Raw genomic sequence first — 20,831 nt, 5'->3', positions numbered from 1 at the left:
CCTTCCAGCAGCCGTGCAATCCCATGAGGAGCAGTGACCGCCCTGTTCCCAGAGGAAGACCCTGGGGCTCAGAGACAGCCAGCAGCCGCCCCCGAGTCACACAGCACGGAGCGGGGCCATAAGGGTTCAGAGCCCCACCTCCCCACGTCCCCATGCGCCCACACGCCAGGCCAATGAGTTCCTTGCAGAGTTGTCGCCCCAGGAGCCCCTTTGACGTCTGGGGACGTGCTGAGGTCTCGGTGGCTGTGCTGCTCCCCTGGGTGGGGCAGGGGTTCCTTGTTGTCCAGGTGGGCTCAGCCAGCCAGACCCGGAGCCTGCCTCTCGGGCTCGGTTGGAAGGAGAGGAGAAGCAGTGTCCTCGCCAACACCCCCCCCCCCCCCCCGCTGTAGCCGGTTCGGGCAGCCCTGGCTGACGGCTGATGGGTCGATGCCCCGCGCAGTCTCTGGCGCCCTGGACGGAGCTGTGCCAGGGACCTTGGACCTCGTCCGGCGTCCCATGGTTTTGTCGTCTATTGTGGACGTGATGGGTGAGGCCAGATTGCGGCCTTGACCCTCTGAGGCTTAGGGACACTCAAGGAGGACATAGGACTCATCCTCCTCTGCTTGTCTGTCTCCTGGACCCCAGTCCCGCCCCGGGGTACAGGCAGCCACGGAGGAGACAGGAGGGGCCTGGCCCTGCCGGTGCCGGGACAGGGCTCCGCTCCTGACCCTCATTCTGGGAGGCTGCTGGCCCGGATCGGCCTGGAAGCGCATCCCACGCGGGTCAGATGCCTGCGCCGATCAGAGCGTGGCTGTCGGGTCCAGGTGTCCTTCGAGGTAGTCCCGGCCCCACCAGGGCCCCGGGGGAAATGCTTAAATGCGTGTCCGTCAGCGTGAATCGCCCTTGAAGTGGTTATCACAGCTGCGTTGCTGCCCCTGCGGCCGGGCCCTGGGCGCGGCTGCTGGCGAGGTGGGCGCTGAGCCTGCGAGGACCCGGGCGCCGCGTGCCCACCGGACCCCTCGGCCTCGCGCAGAGGGCGGGGCTCACGGCTGTCCCACCGCTGCACCCTGATGCCGGGCTGCTTGGCCCCACCCCAGGCCCCGGGAAGGCTCTGGGTGGAATAGATGAACGAACGTGAGTGCGGGCCGTGCAGCTCCAGGGCCCACGCTCCGTGGCCAGCACTGCGTGGGGGGCGCCAGCAGCCACGCGGGGAGAGCCTCCCTGGAGGAGCCCGCCCGCTTCACCCGCGCAGTCCCCGGCCCAGGGCTGACGTCTTCACCTGTCTTCGTTCTCAGAGCCTCTCCCACCTCCAGCCACTCCCTGGAGGTGCTCCTGGCCCCGCCTTCCCTCCCACAAGCCACGGGAGGACCCGGCTTCGGTCCTCCTTCCCTGGGGACAGCGCCCCCGCCAGGTGCTCACTGTGGCTTCCTTCCTCGTCCTGCAGCCCGACTGCCACCTACACCTGCACCTGCTCTGGGCGGACAACCCCTACGTGTCGGGCACCGTGCACACCAAGGAGACCGCGCCCGGCCTCATCATGGGTGCAGGTAGGAGGCCGTCTCCGCGGCACGAGGGAGCTCTGACCTCGGGGGTAAAACTGTTGGCCACGGGCCTGGCGATGGGGTGTGTGCTGAGGGCAGTGCCAGCTCCTGGCAGCTCAGCTGTCATGGAAAACCAGGAGGTGAATGCGTGGGCCAGAGTGGGCACATGATAGCTGTTGGCCGAATGGGAAGGTGGATGGATGGATGCATGGATGGAGGGAGGGAGAGAGGGATGGATAGATGGGTAGATGGATGGATGATGAATGGGTGAATGGAGGATGGATGGATGGGTGATGGGTGGATATATGGGGTGGATAGATGATGGGTGGGTGCATGGATGGATGGGTGGGTGGGTGGATGAGTGATGGATGGGTGGGTGGGTGGGTGATGGATGGATGGGTGATGGGTGGATGGGTGATGGATGGATGTGTGGGATGGATAGATGATGGGTGGGTGGGTGGGTGGGTGATGGATGGATGGATGGATGGGTGATGGGTGGATGGGTGATGGATGGATATGTGGGTGGGTGGGTGGGTGATGGGTGGGTGGGATGGATAGATGATGGGTGGGTGGGTGGGTGGGTGGGTGATGGATGGGTGGGTGGGTGGATGAGTGATGGGTGGGGGTGGGTGGGTGATGGATGGATGGATAGATGGGTGATGGATGGGTGGGTGGGATGGATAGATGATGGGTGGGTGCATGGATGGATGGGTGGGTGGGTGGATGAGTGATGGATGGGTGGATGAGTGATGGATGGGTGGGTGGATGGGTGATGGATGGATGTGTGGGATGGATAGATGATGGGTGGGTGGGTGGGTGATGGATGGGTGGGTGGGTGGGTGCATGGATGGATGGATGGATGGATGATGGATGGATGGGTGCATGTATTAATGCTCATTTGGACCTCAAAAAGAAAGACAGGCACACAAACCCTCTACCACTCTGTTGGAATCACTTTGTCTGAGGACAATCCATCCCCTTTGGAATTTTCCAATGACGCCTGAACTTGACTCTGGATAAGATACCCCTGAGGGTGCTGCATGAATAAGACTTCAAACAGGAGGCAATATGCAGGTCACCTGGGGCAGGGGGCGGCCGGGGGGCCAGAATGGCTTCCGTGTCCTCATCACAGGTCCTCTGTCTTCCTGGGCGCTCGGACCCCTGTCCCTGCCAAGACCACAGGGCACGGCGAGGCCTAGCAAATCTGGCTCATCAGCCTATGCTGTTGCTCATGACCCTCCCAGGAGGCTGTGGGGGCAGGAGGGACCTGGCGCAGAGGCCACGGGATCCTCACTGTTAGGGTTTTGGCCAGCGATGCAGGTTGTGAAAGAATTCACGACTAAAGGAAGAGATAGATGCAGAGAGAAAGTGTATTTTTGCTTCCCCTGAAGGGAAAGGGCTGGTGCATTGCTAAACAGTACAAGGGCAAAGAACAAAAGCTGTTCCCCCTTTTAAAGCCTTGGCTGCTGTTGCTAGGTGACAAGGCAAGGAGGGGGATTTGGGGACAAATGGAGTTGAGCAGACATCAGGGGGGTTGTCTGAAAAGTTTGCTTGCTTTTTTTAGGCAGATGTCCTAGGGAGCTGTCTTTCTCAGCATCTTCCAAAGCCTGTAAGGCATTCTTAGAGCGAAAGTTATGAAGAGCTCAAAAGAGGCTTGTTTGAAGGGGGAGAGGGAAAGGGAGCTTTCCACTCATTATCCCTGAGTCGTAACCCAGCAAGGAGGAGGGGGATGCAAGAATGTCGCCTTGGGAGTAACTTGTCTTGCAGCTTGGACAGAGGGGCTGTTTGAATCAGGGAGCTAACAATCTTGGAGTCTAATATCAGGTGCTTCTCATACGTTGTAGAGGCCGCAGCAAAGAGAAAGAAAGGCCTTTTATCCTTGTTCTCACATGCACACCCACCGCCACTCTATGCTTCTGGTTCTGCAACCACACTCGTCACCCGGGGGTCCCCTGAAACCGGGCGCTGCCTGCACCTGGGTCAGCTGGGTCAGGCTGCTTTTTGGGGGCAAGGCTAACCCTTTAACCACAGAGTAGGCCAGGGCCCAAGCAGAGCAGTTACAGCGGCCCCCACCATCAGACGGACACAGACAGGACACAGACGGACGTTCAGGTGGGAGGTTAGACCAGGCACGGGGCCCTCTCGGGGACTTGTCTGGCTCAGACCGTGGTAAGCGGGGAGCTGGCTGGGCCTAGACCAACCCTGCCCCTTCCTTCTGGACCAGGCAACCTGGGCTCCCAGCTGGTGGAATACAAGGAGGAAATGTACATCACGTCAGACTGCGGGAGGACCTGGCGGCAGGTGAGGAGGCAGGGAGGGGCCGCGCCCACCCCGTGCTCATGCTGTGACCCCTCCCGCCCAGTGGGCGGCTGGACACACAGCTCCCATTAGCAGATGTTACATCCCCGCTGGCCCAGCCCACCAGCTGTTCCACGGCCATTGCTGGACCTGGCTCAGCTCCACACGGTCACACACGGTACCGTGAATGTGGAAGCAAAGGAAGTGAATACCAGGAAGGGGGATGGGGTGGAGGTGCCGGCCTGTCCCCTCAGGAAGCCACCTGGGGACTCCAAGGCATCGGCTGAATGCCACCCGAGGCCAAGAAGTGGGGGCATGGACAACCCCGGGGTCCCGGCAGGGAGGCTGCTGGGTGGACTCATGGAGGAGAAAGAAGAAATGGGAAGAGGAGGTTGGGGGGCCGCAGTGAGGCTGGGGAGCTACGGTGGGCCTGGGGGGTGGCGCACAGTGAGCCTTGGGGGGGGGCCGTGGTGAGCCTGGGGGTGGCCTGCAGTGAGCCTTGGAGGGGTGGGGTCCGTGGTGAGCCTGGGGGGCCGTGATAAGCCTGGGGGTGGCCCGCGGTGAGCTTTGGGGGGGGGGCCATGGTGAGCCTGGGGGCTGTAGTGAGCCTAGATGCCATCCCGGGTGAGGATCTGATGTGGCCTGAGAGGAGAGACAGGAAGGGAAAGGGCATGAGGCAGAAACGCTCCCCGTGCTCTGTGCTCTGTGCGGCCCGTGGAGCTCGGGGAACAAGGAGCCCAGGGAGGGGGTGGTGGACGCACCTGTGCAGCCGCTGGGGGCTCAGTAGCCGACCCGCACTCCGCCCGGAGGGGGCCTGGCCCCCTGCACCCGCCACTCGCTTCCAGCAGAAGGAGGCCTGCGGTCCGCCCGCTTCATGGAGGGTCCCTCTCTGCTTGAAACCCTGACGCGCTCGCTGTAGACCTTGGTGTGCGTGTCCCCTTCCCGTCGCTGGAAGAGCTCGGGTTTTAGGCCCCTTTTCGTCCCCGAGCACCCCAGCCGCAGCCCCTCTCCCGGGGGGGCCCTCCGACAGGCATGTGGGTCCCGGCGCACCCCCATTGCCGCAGCCTGGATGGGGGGCCGGCGCTTTTTATTACTGTGCAGGAAACAAGGCGTTTTGAAAAGGGCAAACGCGATTTATAATATTCCTACCTCGCGGAGCTAGGGGCGCGTGTCTGCGCGTCCTAAAGGTCAGCAGCTGCCCATCACGGAGCCCGGTTAGCTCAGCGCCGGGGCAGCCACCGGGCCTCGCTCCCAGGACCGTGTACGGCGCGCGTGGCCCGGCTGAGCTCCCACATGGGGATCTCAGGGTTCCGGGGGCACCGTCAGCTCGGCTGCGAGTGTGGGCCTGCCCTCGGCGGGGGGTTCTCTTCCCGAATGATGGGGGGTACAGGGAGCTCCAGTGCCCAGGGAGGAGAGGAGGGGCTCCCCCGAGAGCACGTGTGGGCATCAGGGATGGAGAACCGCGGAGCGGGCTCTGGGGTGGGAGAGGCCGGGGACCAGGTGGGACAAAGGTCGGGCAGGGCACGAGCGGGGGTGCGCTCAGACCAGAGGCCGCCCGCTCAGGCCAGACCCCGCCTGTGACCAGGGGAGCTGAGAGCTCTCAGCGCGGGCATTGCAAAGGCCAGCAGGTGGCGCAGTTCACGGCACCCCCTGGGGCGATCGAAACAGCAGCCGGGAAGGTTCAGGGAGGCCCTGGGAGCCTGGGTGCCAGGGAGGCAGGAAAGAGAAATGGGGTTGAGGACACCTGCCCCTCCGCCCTGCTGCCTGGGGCTGGCCAGGGCACAGACAGCCACAGCCAGGTGCCAGCGCCCCTGAGACCCTGCTGCGGAGTTTGGGAGACCCCAAAGCCCCCTTTTACAGAGGCCCAAGCTAATGTGTGTGGGGTTGTCTGTCACCTCCCTCATCCAGGAATTTCTGTCGCTATTACTGTAGCCTCAGGCAGCATGCTGACCCCAAGCTAATGGTTAGGACACAGGACACCAGGCATCCAGTCCTCTGATCCCTGCAGCTGCGGCCGGCCATGGAGTCCGCAGCAGTGAGCACCGTGGGGCGTAACTGGGGAGAACCTGTTAGCGCCCTGATACCAGGAGGGCTTCCTGGAGGAGGCAGCACTAGTGCTGAGCCTAATGTCAAGTAGAGGCTTGCTGTTACTGAGGATGTGCATCCTAACTGCTCTTCTTTTTTTAAATATATGTATTTTTTATTTATTTCAGAGAGAGGAACGGGGGGGGGGGGGGAGAGAAGCATCAATGATGAGAAAGAACCACTGATTGGTTGCCTTCTGCACGCCCCCTACAGGGGACTGAACCCACAACCCAGACATGTGCCCTGACCAGGAATCGAACTGTGACCTCCCGGTTCACAGGTTGATACTCAACCACTGAGCCACACTGGCCGGGCCTTCCTGCTTTTCTAAATTCCGTTCCTTCTCTCCATCTTCCTGTTGCCGGCCTTTCTGGCGAGTCTCATAGAGGCCCCCCCACCCCACCGCAGTGTCTACCTGCACTGTCCTTCCTCACACCCCTCGCTGATCTAGAAACTGGCATTCGCCATCCGTCCATCCCCCGTGGACTAGCTACGTGGTGTGGCAAAGCCTGGGGTGCCCGGGGGCACGGGGAGCCCTCAGCTCGGCCCTGGCCCAGGGACGGGCTCTGCCCCGCGAGGCCCTGCCCGCTCAGGTGCCGCTGTCCCTGCAGGTGTTCGAGGAGGAGCACCACGTCCTGTACCTGGACCACGGCGGCGTGATCGTGGCTGTCAAGGACAGCTCCATCCCCTTGAAGATCCTCAAGTAAAGGCGGGCGGGCGGGCGGGCTTCCCTCCCCCGGGGGCCCCTCAGAACGCTCCCCTCCCCGTGGGGCCCAGGACAGCGGCACTCAACCCACCAGCGGGGGTGGCGGCAAGCAGGGCATGCCCGCCCGAGCAGCTCCCTGGGCTGGGGGTGGGGAGACAAGGAAATAGAGGTGACAGTGCAGCACCCCGAGGGAGGCCTGGGGCTGCCGGGCCCAGAAGAGGCCCTCGCTGTGGTCTAGGGGAGCAAGGAGGGCTTCCTGGAGGAGGTGACTTTTCAGCATCAATAGGAATTATTTAAGTAGAGGAGGTGGGGCCAGATAGGGAATCCAACAGTTTGTGCTCAGGGAGAGAGGGTTTGCCATCAGCTCCGGACATTGAAGGGCGCGTGGGGCAGGGAGGGCAGGTCTGAACTCTGGATCCAGAAGGCAGAGTCGGGGAGCTGCCGGGAAGCCAGTATCACTTTAGTCTGAAAGAGCTTTCTGCACGCAGAGCCAGCAGCACCGTGATACGCTGCGCTGGGAGGCAGTAAGCTGCTCACTGGCCCAGCAGCCCTGGCCGGGCTCAGGCGTTGGGGGCGCTGCAATCCAGGGGTGCCAGGCAGCACCGTGACGCCTTGGTGTTGTTGCCAAGCAGATGTGGATGCCACTTGGTGCCGGCAGGTGGCTGCTGCTGGCTTCCCAGGAGAGAGCAAAGCCAGGGGTCCAGTTGGGGCCGGGTGCCGGGCTGGCCCTAGGGGCACACGGCTCCCTTCACGCTGGTCTCCTGGCCGCCTCAGCTGTCGGCGCTGGTCCCCGGGCACAGGCAGGGCTGGGTCCAGGGGGGCAGCGGAGCTGGGCACGGGGAGGCCCCTGCTGCCCGCGGACGCTGACACTCCCTCTCTGCAGGTTCAGCACGGACGAGGGCCTCACGTGGAGCACCTACAACTTCACCGACACCTCCGTGTTCGTGGATGGGCTGCTGAGCGAGCCGGGCGAGGAGACGCTGGTCATTACGTGAGTGCCCGGGGCGGGGGGCGGGCTGACCCCCCGGAGGCTGTGCGAGGGCCACCTCGGCCTCCGCTGCTCTAAGGTGGCTCAATGCCGACCCCAGACCCCTTCCCTCGCTCTCCCCTCCTCCTCCCGGCCTCCCCAGCCACCAGGGTGGCCACTCCTCTGTCCCTGTTCGGGGCCCCCCTTTCCCTGCCCAGACCTCCTGGCTGCTGAGAGGGGCAGCCAGAGTCCCAGCGGCCTCCGGGCCACTGCCCGTTCCACCTCTCGAGTTGGCGCCTTACTATTACTGTTACCGTTGTTGTTATTGGCGGTTTTGAGGGCTGCGCAGGCAGGTTGCACAGCGAGGACCCCAATTCCAGGTGGGTGGGGGCGGGCCCTCCCTGAGCCCCCGGGGCCTGGCCCGGGCGTCTGGGTCTGAGGCTGAGCAGGCGGCAGTGTGGTCCCTGGTGCCCCGGGGCAGGTGGGAACTGAGGCCAAGGGGACGAGGGGACAGATGGGCCCACGTACGGTTTCCTGCCCCTTCGCTTCCAGCATCTTCGGCCACATCAGCTACCGCTCTGAGTGGGAGCTGGTCAAGGTGGACTTCCGGCCGTCCTTCCCCAGGCCCTGCCGCGCCGAGGACTACAGCGCCTGGGACCTCACCAACCTGCAGGTGGGTGGGCGGGTGGGCTCCCCGCAGGCCCACCTCCCTCGGCAAAGACCCCCCCCCCCCCGCCCCCCGCGAGGCCCCGGCCTCTCCTTCTCCAGGAAGTCTTCCCGGCACCCTGGCCGCCCTGACGCCGGTCCTTCTGGGGTTTCTGGCTCCTTCTTGGAGCCCGGGCTGCTCGGGCTCAGTCCCACTCGGGGCGCAGGTCCCTGGGCCCCACCCAACTGCGGAGCCAGGTGTGCCTGGGGCCAGGGGCTCGGCTCCTGGGGAGGTGACACGGCGCATGCATCGGACATGGCCTGGCGCCCTGTGCGGGCCGGGCAGCCCCGCCCCATGTCTCCACACACATGTTTCCGCGCAGAAGGTGTAGCCCTCGCTCCCAGGGGACCTGGTGGGATAGAGATGGCCTCCCCGGGCGCAGGCAGGCGGAGCCCCAGGGGCGGTGGGGAGGCCGGGAGCGCAGGAGGTGCCCTGCGCCTGTCACCCCCACAGTGCCTGTTTCGGGGGGGCCTGTCTCAGGATCACAGGCTGCGGACTTACTGTGTGTCCGCATGAGCCCTCCAGGCCCTGGCTGGCTCCAGCGCCCGCACGGGGCCTGCACCCCTGGGGCCTGAGGAACTTAAAGGGGCCCCGCCCGTTTCCAGCAGCCCTGTGTCCCCTCCAGCTTGAATGGCACTTCCTCCGGGAAGCCTGCCCTGACCGCCGGCTCTGGGCTCCGAGCTTCCCTCTGTCACGTGTGCCGTGGGTGGGCGGGGAGGGAGGCTGCCGGCTCGCCTTCAGACACGCCCCTTCCCTCCCGGGCCTCAGTTTCCCCACCTGTGAAAGGGATCCAACCCCACCCCACGCTGCCGCTGCAGGGCGACGGCTGCCTCATGGGCCAGCGCAGGAGCTTCCGGAAGAGGAAGGCCACGTCGTGGTGCGTCAATGGGAGGAACTTCACGTCGGCGCTCACGGCCCAAGTGTGCCCCTGCCAGGACTCCGACTTCCTCTGGTGAGGGTTCTGCCCGGCTGCCCGCAGCCAGGAAGGGGAAGGGACGTCCGGCCGGGGTGTGGAGCCACCGCAGGCGGCCTCCTGCGGGGGAGGAGCCAGGACCTGCGGCACCCCCCGCCCTGCTCCCCTCTCCTGTGGTGCCCACTGCCCCCAGGACAATGTCCGGGTTCCGGAACCCAGTTCACGAGGCCTCTGCCCACCTGCCTGCCTCCCAGCCATCCTCACCCTCGCCATCCTGTCCCTCACACTCCGGCCACCGCCTCCTGTATCTCCCTGCACCAGTGTGGGGGGGCTGGTGCCCCCTGCAGGGCCCCTCACCTCTCTTCCCCTGGCTGTCTCCTGCTCTTCCTAAGAGGTTCAGCACACCACCTCCAGGCAGCCCTCCAGGACACCCAGGCTGGGCTCAGTGCCCTCCTGTGAGTTCCCAGAATCCCCTTGGCAGCCCCTCTCACCTGGAGCTGCTGGGGGCGTTCAGGCCGGTCTCCCCTCTGGTGCGGGGCCCTGTGGATGTGCCTCTGTGACTCCTCCACCCCCCACCCCCTCCCCCTGCTGCCTCCTGATGGAAGGTCTTTCTTCCTCCAGCGACTATGGCTTTGAGCGCTCCCTGTCCGACACCAACAAGTGCTTTGCCAACTTCTGGTTCAACCCCCTGGCGCCCCCTGACGACTGTGTGCAAGGCCAGACCTACACCAGCAGCCTCGGGTGAGTGCACGCGGCCCCTGGTCCGGCTCCGGGCAGAACCGGGGGAGCCCCAGCTGCCCTCCTGCCCGGCGCCCACAGCCCCCTGCGTGGAGTTGGGAAGAGAAGTCGGGGCTGAGACGTCCGGTGCCGGAGCTCCTGAGGGGGGCCCGGAGCCTCCGGGTACCTCCGTCGGAGCCCACATGGTCCGGTACCAGGGAGTAGCGTGCGCTGAGCTGGCTCTGAACAAAGATGACAGGAGAGAAGGTCCGAGGTGCCCGCGGCTCACGCTGCTGCAGGGGCTGAGCCCGAGGAAAGGAACACCCCCTCCTGGTCTCCGAGCCCCTGTGGTGCCGGGACCTCCCCATTTACCTGCGCAAGTGAGGCAGCTCCGAGCGGAGCAGGAGGCGCTCTCAGTGCCTTTAGGTCTCAGCTTGAATGGCACCTCCTCCGGGAAGCCTTCCCTGACCACCTGCGTGGGCACGAGCTTACCTTCACGGCACAGGTCCGGGTGCTGCCACCACCCCCAGCTGTGAGCTCACCACACAGAGGCGGTGTCCCTCGGCTGTGGGGTGACGGACGCCAGCTGTGGGTGAGGGCCCGGTGCCGGGCGGGGGTGCACATTGGCTGCTCCTCCTCGGCCAGAGGCGGCTGTGGCGGTTGGCGGGTTAGCGGCATCGGCACTGTCGGTGCGTAGAGGCCGTGAGCCTGCAGCTCGGGCCCAAACATCGCAGTGACCATTGGGCCACTCACCCTCCTCGGGCCTCAGTTTCCACAGGCAGGTGGAGGCAGGAGGGGCCTGATGGTGAATGGAGGTTGTAGCCAAGACCCACCGGTGACAAGCAGTTCCCTGCCCGGCTGCGGGGCCCGTCCCCACCCCCACACCTGTCTACAGACCTCAGCCGCCCTCTGACCGCAGGTACCGGAAGGTCGTGGCCAACCTGTGCCAGGGCGGCGTGGACCCATCACGGAACCCGGCGCCGCTGCCGTGCCCCCTGACCCCGCCCCGGGGCCTGCGGGTCAGCATCATTGGCGAGTCGGTGGCCGTGCGGCCGGGGGACGACGTGCTGTTCGAGGTGCGGCAGGAGCAGGTGAGCCCTGGTGCCGTCCGAGGCGCTCCCCCCGCCCCCCGCCAGGCAGACACGTGCGTGGGCCTCCCTGCGCGCCCAGTGCCCGAAGCCCCTCCCCAGGCCCGTCCAGAGGGAAAAGCCAAGCAGCCAAATGAGAGAGCGCGCGGAGTGCGGGCAGTGGAAGCGCGTTTCCGGCGTCGGTGCCGGGCGTCCCGGCTCACTCGTTCCTGTGGCCGCCGCAGGGCGTTCAGCCTGTTATTGATTTAGTGAATCTGGAAGCTGAAGGAAAGAGAAAGTTCAAAGCAAAGTGTGACTTACAATCCCACAACCAAAGGTACATCCTATAAACAGATGAGAGGGAGATGGAGATGGAGAGAGATAGAGCTAGAGATGGAGATAGAGACAGAGAGAGACAGAGAGAGAGACGGAGATAGAAACAGAGACAGAGATAGAGACAGAGAGAGACAGAGAGAGAGACGGAGATAGAAACAGAGACAGAGATAGAGACAGAGAGAGACAGAGAGAGAGACGGAGATAGAAACAGAGACAGAGATAGAGACAGAGAGAGAGACAGAGAGAGAGACAGAGAGACGGAGATAGAAACAGAGACAGAGATAGAGACAGAGAGAGACAGAGAGAGAGACAGAGAGACGGAGATAGAAACAGAGACAGAGATAGAGACAGAGAGAGACAGAGAGATAGAGACAGAGAGAGACAGAGATAGAGAGCTTGAGAGATACAGGGTGTCCCCCTCCCCCCCAAAATATGTATGTAAATGTCCTCCCAGTCGCCTAATGTTTATTTTTCTGTCTTTAGTACAAGTGTTACATTTTCTCCTGATTTTAAAAATAATCTGTGCTCATTATAGAACACTTGAGAAACATAAAAATATCAAGAATGTAAATATCCCCAAACTCCTGTTCCCCAGGGTGGCAGCTGCTAACCCGTATGTCCTGCTGTTTAATTCATGCGGGGCCGGCCCACTGTCCTGATTACAGACGTGACCCGTGCTCACGGCAGCACATCAGACAGGAAGTAGGGAGACTAGGCACACGCGGGGATTCTGTCCGGCTCCGCTGGGTTTGCGGGGCTCCGCTGGGTTTGCGGGGCTCCCCTGGGTTTGCGGGGCTCCTCTGGGTTTGCGGGGCTCCTCTGGGTTTGCGGGGCTCCCCTGGGTTTGCGGGGCTCCGCTGGGTTTGCGGGGCTCCCCTGGGTTTGCGGGGCTCCCCTGGGTTTGCGGGGCTCGGCTGGTGCTCTGTGTAGAACATGTCCTTCAAAATGTGGTGCCAAGGGTGGCGGGTGATGACGACAAAGTCTGGGCTGTGCGGACAGGGAAACTGAGGCCAAAGCAGGTGCAGAGCTGCACGTGGAGGGCCGGCTGCCTCCCCACCCCCGCCTCACTCAGGGGCTCCTGTCAGCCCCGCGATAGCTGGGAACCGAGGTTCGGACAAGAGCAGGTGCCCCCAGTGCCACACATGGCAAACGGCAGCGACAGCACTGGGTCCCAGGCCTGGGGACTCCCGGCAGAGGGCACCAGGGCCATGGCCGCGAGACCGGGCGTTCTTGGTCCTGGCCCTGAAAGTCCTGCCCGGAGCCTGGGGACAGAGAGATAGAGACAGAGAGGGACAGGGGCAGGGGCGGGGGAGGGGCGCCTCTGCTCACAGCAGCCTCCGGGAGTGGCCGAGGGTGAAGCCCCCGCCGGGCCTGGGGCCCCCTGGACCCTCGGCGTGGGCCAGGCCGCGGCCCCTGAGTTCCAGGAGGACTCCAGGCAAACACGGCCCTCTGCTGCCCCCTAGCGCCTGGCAGCTGGCCACTCCGCTGCCCTGGGTTCTCCGACTGGAGCCTGGATGGGACCAGCCCACCGCCCAGGGGCCCTGAATCAATGGGGCTGGGTGGCCGGAGGTGAGGGCGGCCCCCCACCCACCGGAAGGCGCTCCGAGAAGAGAGAGGCCCCCAGTGCAGCCCTGCCTGGAGGAGGCCGCTGGCTTCCTCATCGAAGCCCAGGGAGGAGTGTGGGAGCGCAGGGAGGCCCACAGGCGCACACCCCTGCACACTCACACCCATGGACTCACACACTCACACTCACTCACACACACACTCACACTCACACACTCATACACTCACACTCACACTCACACTCATACACTCACACACATACTCACACACATACTCACACTCACTCACACACTCACACTCACACTCACACTCACTCACACACACACTCACACTCACACTCACACTCACACACACACTCACACTCACACTCACACTCACACACACTCACACTCACACACTCATACACTCACACACATACACTCACACACATACTCACACACATACTCACACTCACTCACACACTCACACTCACACTCACACTCACTCACACACACACTCACACTCACACTCACACTCACACACACACTCACACTCACACTCACACTCACACACACACTCACACTCACACACTCATACACTCACACACATACACTCACACACATACTCACACACATACTCACACTCACTCACACACTCACACTCACACTCACACTCACACACACACACACTCACACACTCACTCACACACACACTCACACTCACTCACACACACACTCACACTCACACTCACACTCACACACACACTCACACTCACACACATACACACACACTCACACTCACACACTCACTCACACACACACTCACACTCACACACTCATACACTCACACACATACACTCACACACATACTCACACTCACACACTCACACTCACACACTCTCACACTCACACTCACACACACACTCACACACTCACACACACTCACACTCACACACTCACACTCACACACACACACACTCACACACTCACACTCACACTCACACACACACTCACACTCACACTCACACACACACACACACTCACACACTCACACACACACACACACTCACACACTCACACTCACACACACTCACACACTCACACACTCACACTCACACACACTCACACACTCACACACACACACACACTCACACACTCACACACACTCACACTCACACACTCACACTCACACACACACACACTCACACACTCACACTCACACTCACACACACACTCACACTCACACACACACACACTCACACACTCACACTCACACACACTCACACACTCACACACACACACACACTCACACACTCACACTCACACACACACACACACACTCACACTCACACACATACACACTCAGACCCATGGACTCTCACACTCATACACTCACACTCACACTCACACTCATACACTCACACATACATAACACAAACTCACCCGCTCACACACACACTCATACACTCACACACACATAACACAAACTCACCCGCTCACACACACACTCATACACTCTACACACACTCATATACACACTCTCACACACACACACATTCACACTCACACACACATACACCCTCACACTCGCACACACGCTCACACACGCAGGCCAAGCCGGTGTGGAAATAGCCCTGGATTAGGGGCCCAGCTCTCTGACTGTGTAAGAGTTAAAGTCACCCTGACGGGGAACCAGACACAGGCGCACAGGAGCACGGCCGATTTCCACCCTCCGTGGGGAGGGTGTGCCAGCGAGTGAACATCCGATAAAGACAACGCTCAGCCAGGGCCTCACGCCCGATGCAGTCGGCTCAGCAGGTCGCACACGTCCATGCGAGATGGAAAACGGCGGCCCTTTAGGACAGAGAGGGGGCCTGGTGGGACCCGGGGCGGGGCAGCGTCCGCAGAGCTGACCCCAACACCACCATAAGGCAGTGGGACCGATGGACCTGGGCCGCCTGAGGCGCTTCTCTCTCTGAAAGGCCCTGTTGGGAACCCGAGAAGGAAGGACAGAGAAAACACCGCAGCCACACATGCAGCCCGGCTGGAGCCAGAGCCTGCAGGACGGTCAGCCCTGCCGCTGGCCCAGCTGGGGAGGCCCCGAAAGGTTGCTGGTTTGGTTCCCAGGTTGCCGGCCCGATCCCTGGTGGGGGCGCAGGAGGCAGCCCATCCATGCTCCAGTCTCACATCAGTTTCTCTCCCTCTCCCTCCCTCTCTCTCTAAAAATTAAAAAAAAACAAAAAGGACTGTTAGAGCCCAGGGGTAAGAAACAAACCCATCAGACAGTGAGCTAAGGGCCCGAGGGCTTCACGCAGAGGCCGAGCGAGAGCGGAGCAGCAGGGCCGGCACCATCAGCCCCGGGAAAGCAAACGAAGCCACAGGCGCTGTCACCGCACGCCCACCAGCCCGGCTAAAATAGGAAACGGCGACACCCCAGCCGGGAGGAGCGGCGGCCTGGCGGGCGGCTGGTGGGAATGTAAATGGCACAGCCGCTCTGGGGAACAGCGTGGCAGCTTCCTAACACCACTCAGCCCGCAGCTCCGGCGGACGGCGGGGGGCACCTGGGCGCTGCCCCAGAGAGATGCAGGCCTGTGTTCACACCAAAACCCGGCGGTGTTCCCGCAGCTCTGCGCCTAACAGCCAGAAGGGGCAGCACCCAGAGTCCTCTGGGGGGTGGACAGACAGCCCGTGGCCCGTCCGCCCCCGGAATGCCGCTCTGCCGTGGACGGGACCAGACGGGGCGCAGCACAGCCCGGGGGGCCCCAGGGAACCGCACTGCTCCCTGGGTGTGGCCACAGCAGCCCAGTCTTCCCTCCTCTGAGCCCGAATCGCCCTCCTTCATAAGGAACCTGCCCTGGGTCCAGGGCCCGTCCTGGGGGCCTCCTCGGACCTTCACCTGCAGAGACCCGAGTTCCCAATGCGGGCCCTGCTGAGGTTCCAGGGGACGTGGATTTGGGGGGACGGACACTCTCCAAGCCATGGCACCATCGTGGGGAGGTGACCGACTGCAGCAGGTGCTCTCGGGGTTCGGGTCTGGCAAGGGGGAACTAGGATTGCTGCTCGGTCGGGATCACCTGTCCTGTCTTCCCCACTAGGACATGGCTGCCTGGGTGTTCCCGTGGGATGGGGGGGGGGGGGGCTGAGAGGGGTGGGAGCGGCGAGGGAGGGGGCAGACCGACATGGAGACCGTGGCCCCGCGTAGAGGGAGACAAGGAAAGCCCAGGACCACAGGGTCACAGGGGAGAGAGGGTTTCCCATTTCCTGGGCGGCGGACGCCCCACCTGCACAGGGCCCTCCACGCTCATGGCTCAGGCCCAGGGTCTCCCCGCCGCCACCCCACCCCTCGCCTCCCCCCGGCCCCCCCTCTCCGCAGCTGGTGCTTGTCCGAAATGTGCACCGGCCCTTCTCGAACCCTCCGGGCCCCTAGGGCTCTGGCGTGTCGGCCGCCACAACCCAGCACTCCGGGCTGCCCCCTGGACTCCAGGCTGCCCCAGCTGGTTTCCTGGCCCCCGGGTCTGGCTCCCTGGTCCCGGGTCTGGCTCCCTGGCCCCCGGGTCTGGTTCCCTGGTCCCCAGGTCTGGCTCCCTGGTCCCGGGTCTGGCTCCCTGGCCCCTGAGTCTGGCTCCCTGGCCCCCAGGTCTGGCTCCCTGGTCCCCAGGTCTGGTTCCCTGGTCCCCAGGTCTGGCCCTCTGGCCCCCTACCCCCCGAGTCTGGCTCCCTGGCCCCCAGGTCTGGCCCCCTGGCCCCGGCTCTGGCCCCCTGGCCCCCGGGTCTGGCTCCCTGGCCCCCGGGTCTGGCTCCCTGCCCCTAGCTCTGGCTCCCTGACCCTCAGGTCTGGCTCCCTGGTCCCCGGGTCTGGCCCCCTGGCTCCTGGGTCTGGCTCCCTACCCCCAGCTCTGGCTCCCTGCCCCCAGCTCTGGCTCCCTACCCCCAGCTCTGGCTCCCTGCCCCCAGCTCTGTCTCCCTACCCCCAGCTCTGGCTCCCTGCCCCCAGCTCTGGCTCCCTACCCCCAGGTCTGGTTCCCTGCCCCCAGCTCTGGCTCCCTGCCCCCAGCTCTGGCTCCTGGCCCCCAGCTCTGGCTCCCTGGCCCCAGCTCTGTCTCCCTACCCCCAGGTCTGGTTCCCTGCCCCCAGCTCTGGCTCCCTGCCCCCAGCTCTGGCTCCCTGGCCCCGGGCCTGCGTGTTTGGAGGAGGAGCGAGGGGGCGAATGAGTGAGCGAGCTTGGGGTCCACACCAGTGCCTCCGGTTTCCTACAGGGCGACGTCCTGACCACCAAGTACCAGGTGGACCTCGGGGATGGCTCCACGCCCGTGCCCATGAACCTCACGCTGCGAAGGGAGCGCGTCCGGCACCGCTACGAGAGCCCCGGCGTCTACCGCGTGTCCGTCCGAGCGGAGAACGTGGCGGGGCGCGACGAGGCGGTGCTCTTTGTCCAGGTCAACCGTAAGTCCCGCCCCTGCGAGGCCCAGAGCCACTCCCGACAGAGAACCGGGGCCCGGGAGGAGGAGGGAACCCTCAGGGCGTCCCACCCAACCCTCAGGACGCGAGCCCATGGGCAGGGGAGGCAGGCGGCCGGGCTCCAGTCCACACCTGGTGACCTGCAGGGTTGTTTTTGGGGTGATGATGGTGGTGGTGATGATGGTGGTGGTGATGGTGGTGGTGGTGGTGGTGGTGATGGTGGTGGTGGTGGTGGTGATGGTGGTGGTGATGGTGGTGGTGATGGTGATGGTGGTGATGGTGGTGGTGGTGATGGTGGTGATGGTGATGGTGGTGATGGTGGTGGTGGTGATGGTGGTGATAGTGGTGGTGGTGGTGATGGTGGTGGTGGTGATGGTGATGGTGATGGTGGTGATGGTGGTGATGGTGGTGGTGATGGTGGTGGTGGTGGTGGTGATGGTGGTGGTGATGGTGGTGATGGTGGTGGTGGTGATGGTGATGGTGGTGATGGTGGTGGTGGTGATGGTGATGGTGGTGATGGTAATGGTGATGGTGGTGATGGTGGTGGTGATGGTGGTGATGGTGGTGGTGGTGATGGTGGTGGTGATGGTGGTGGTGGTGGTGGTGATGGTGGTGGTGGTGGTGGTGGTGGTGATGGTGGTGATGGTGGTGGTGGTGATGGTGATGGTGATGGTGGTGATGGTGGTGGTGATGGTGGTGATAATGGTGGTGATGGTGGTGGTGGTGATGGTGGTGGTGGTGATGGTGGTGATGGTGGTGGTGATGGTGGTGGTGGTGGTGGTGGTGGTGGTGGTGGTGATGGTGTGGTGGTGGTGGTGGTGGTGGTGGTGGTGGTGGTGATGGTGGTGGTGGTGATGGTGATGGGGGTGATGGTGGTGGTGGTGGCGGTGGTGGTGGTGCTGATGTTAAGTTAAGGATATCAGTGACCAACAAGCAGCCTTGAAAAGCTGAGTGCCCTGATGCCCTCTGACCCTGACCTTTCTCTGGACCGTGCAGCCCCCCTGCAGGCCCTCTACCTCGAAGTGGTTCCTGTCGTCGGCATCAACGAGGAGGTGAACCTCACAGCCGTGCTGCTACCCCTGAACCCCAACCTCACTGTCTTCTACTGGTGGATTGGCCTCAGCCTGCAGGTGCGCTGACCCCAGACCTTGGTGGCCCCTGCGTCCCACAGGCTCCCACAGGCTGGAGTGAGGGCAGGACGCTGCCTGGGCATTGGGCAGGACAGTGTGGGCCACCATGGAGCTGAGCGGGCACGCGCACACCTCTCCTTCCACTGTGGCCAGTGAATCAGACCAGACCCTCCTGCTCCCCAGGGAAGGAGATGGGAGCGAGTAGGTGACCTGAGTTAGGGTGTCACAGGTGTCATGGGAAGGCGGCAGGGACGGTGTCCGAGAGCTCCAGGGAGACAAGGCCACTTTTAGTCTGGGGAAGAGGTGGTCAGGGAAGGCTTCATGGAGGAGGCAGTCACTGGGCCTGGATCTGAGCTCAGAAGCCTCACTCAGAGCCCATGGACAGAATGCCTTCGATGGGGAGGGGGGTCCCGAGGCTTTCTCAGGGCCGGCTGCCTGTCCTTGGGCTGGGGCTGGATGGGGGCCTCAGGATCCTGGAAGATGCAGCCTTCACTCACAGCCAAGTACACCCTGTACCCCCAGGCAGAACCCGCACCCCCCCCCCCCCCGCCCCAGAGACCAGACAGAGGCCAGGAGGGAGGGGCTGGGCTCCTGGTGGTGCTCCCTGGAGTGGGCGGGTCTAGGATGGGGTTTGGGCTCTGGGTTCGAATCGCAGCTCAGCCTCCTTCAGCCGAGCTCCTCGGCTGGTCCCTGGCCCTCCCAGAGCCCCTGCGTCCCCACTGCGAGGCCCGCGGCCACCCTGCCACCCGCCTGATGGTGGTGCAGATGGCGGTGATGGTGCAACCACCCGCAGGCTGGGTGCTGAGGGGGCGCAGCCGCAGCTGAGCGGCTGGGAAGGTGTGGGGGTCGGTGAGGAGGCCCAGCCGGAGGCCCTGTTACACCTTCTCAGTCGCCCACAGAGGAGGCTGGGGACTGTCGGCAAGGACAGCGTCCCTGGGGCCTCCCCACACCGGGGTCGCCCCGTCCCTATGAGGGCAGGGCGGGCGCTCTCAGCGCAGCCTGGCCTCGGCCCTGACTCCGCCTGTGTCCGCAGCCCTTGCTGTCCCTGAATAACTCGGTGGCGACGCGGTTTGTGGACACGGGGGACGTGCGTGTGACGGTGCAGGCGGCCTGCGGGAGCTCCGTGCTGCAGGCCTCCAAGGTCGTCCGCGTGCTGGGTGAGTCCTTGGGCGGCAGCGCCGTCTCGGTCCATCCCGGTCCATCCCACCTCCGCCCGGGTCGGCGCCTCCTCATGGCGTCTGCGGAGCCGCCTGTTCCGAAGCCGTGTCCCATGGCTCTGGGCTCAGTGGGGCCCTGACCCTCGTGGGAGGCATCACAGTAGAAACTGTCTCCGAAGGATGGAAGGGGGACCCCCAGTAGCGTGCCGTGGCCTGGTCGCCGGTACAACGCATTTTGCTTTAAGAGCAGCTGGTTCTGCCCGGCCGGCGTGGTTCAGTGGTTGAGCTTCGACCCATGAACCAGGCGGTCACGGTTGGATTTCAGTCGAGGCACGTGCCCAGGTTGTGGGCTCGATCCCCCGTGTGGGGCGTGCAGGAGGCAGCCGGTCCACGATTCTCTCTCATCACTGATGTTTCTCTCTCTCTCCCTCTCCCTTCCTCTCTGAAATCAGTAAAAATATATTAAAAAAAAAAAAAAAAAAAAAAAAGAGCCGCCGGTCCTGCGGACAGCACGGTGCTGCCCCCACCCCTCCTCATTGTCGTCATTGCTGTTATCCGACGGCCGAGGACGGGTGTGGCCTGGGGTACACTTGGCGGTCAGGGGTACACTCAGCGGCCTGGACCGTCAGGGTGTGTGGCCGCCCCCCAGGAGCCGGGCCAGGCTCCCAGGACTGAGCAGTCCCCCATCTCGTCCTCTTTCCAGATCAGTTTCAGGTGGCGCCGCTGCAGTTTTCCCAGAACCTGGACACGTACAACCCCAACACCCCCGAGTGGAGAGAGGACGTCGGCCAGGTGGTCAGCTGGCTCCTGGCCAAGGTGCGCTCACCCCCCGCCCCAGGCCATGGCTTACAGCCCCGAGGGCCCGGCAGGGCAGCGGGGCCTGGCTGCCCACAGCACGGGCACGTGGCCCCGGCCTGGTGGGTGCTGAGAAGCGCGCCCAGGCTGATGCTGGGGCTCAGGAGGGCATGAAGCTGGGGGGCCCCGTGGGGGGGGCACAGGACGGCACCCTCTGTGCACATCTATTGGGCACTGGCTGTTTGTGCAGGACCCAGCCGCCGCCTCCAACAGCCCAGAATCTCTCTGAAGGAGTTTTCTCTCTGGGGCAGACCCTGGAGACAGAGAGCAGAGGTGTGGTGGGTGCCCTCGGGGAGCGCCCAGGAAACAGGCCCACTGGCCCGGCCTCCTCTCCACCCATGAATAATGCTGGTCTTACTGTCCTGGGCACTGATG

General features: G+C 63.6%; 1 protein-coding gene across 2 annotated transcripts in view; it reads left to right on the top strand.

Moving 5' to 3' along the window:
• SORCS2 (sortilin related VPS10 domain containing receptor 2) overlaps positions 1-20,831 on the top strand; it is a 232,339-nt gene that overhangs the window by 204,093 nt on the left and 7,415 nt on the right. For both annotated transcript variants that reach the window (XR_004970897.1, XM_036328153.1), the window contains exons 11-22: positions 1,424-1,526; positions 3,745-3,821; positions 6,515-6,606; positions 7,493-7,600; positions 8,129-8,249; positions 9,101-9,234; positions 9,817-9,936; positions 10,832-11,003; positions 17,113-17,299; positions 18,311-18,444; positions 19,478-19,601; positions 20,305-20,417. Coding sequence is in view for 1 of the 2 variants with exons in the window: in XM_036328153.1 (XP_036184046.1) it covers positions 1,424-1,526; positions 3,745-3,821; positions 6,515-6,606; positions 7,493-7,600; positions 8,129-8,249; positions 9,101-9,234; positions 9,817-9,936; positions 10,832-11,003; positions 17,113-17,299; positions 18,311-18,444; positions 19,478-19,601; positions 20,305-20,417 (1,485 nt within the window). In the remaining variant the exon portion in view is untranslated. The remainder of the gene's footprint in view (positions 1-1,423; positions 1,527-3,744; positions 3,822-6,514; positions 6,607-7,492; positions 7,601-8,128; positions 8,250-9,100; positions 9,235-9,816; positions 9,937-10,831; positions 11,004-17,112; positions 17,300-18,310; positions 18,445-19,477; positions 19,602-20,304; positions 20,418-20,831) is intronic.

The sequence above is a fragment of the Myotis myotis genome, unplaced genomic scaffold (assembly GCF_014108235.1).
Source record: "Myotis myotis isolate mMyoMyo1 unplaced genomic scaffold, mMyoMyo1.p scaffold_m19_p_1, whole genome shotgun sequence".
Classification (NCBI taxonomy): domain Eukaryota; kingdom Metazoa; phylum Chordata; class Mammalia; order Chiroptera; family Vespertilionidae; genus Myotis; species Myotis myotis.
Note: the sequence above shows the minus strand (reverse complement) of the source record. Positions and strands in the feature narration are given on the sequence as shown.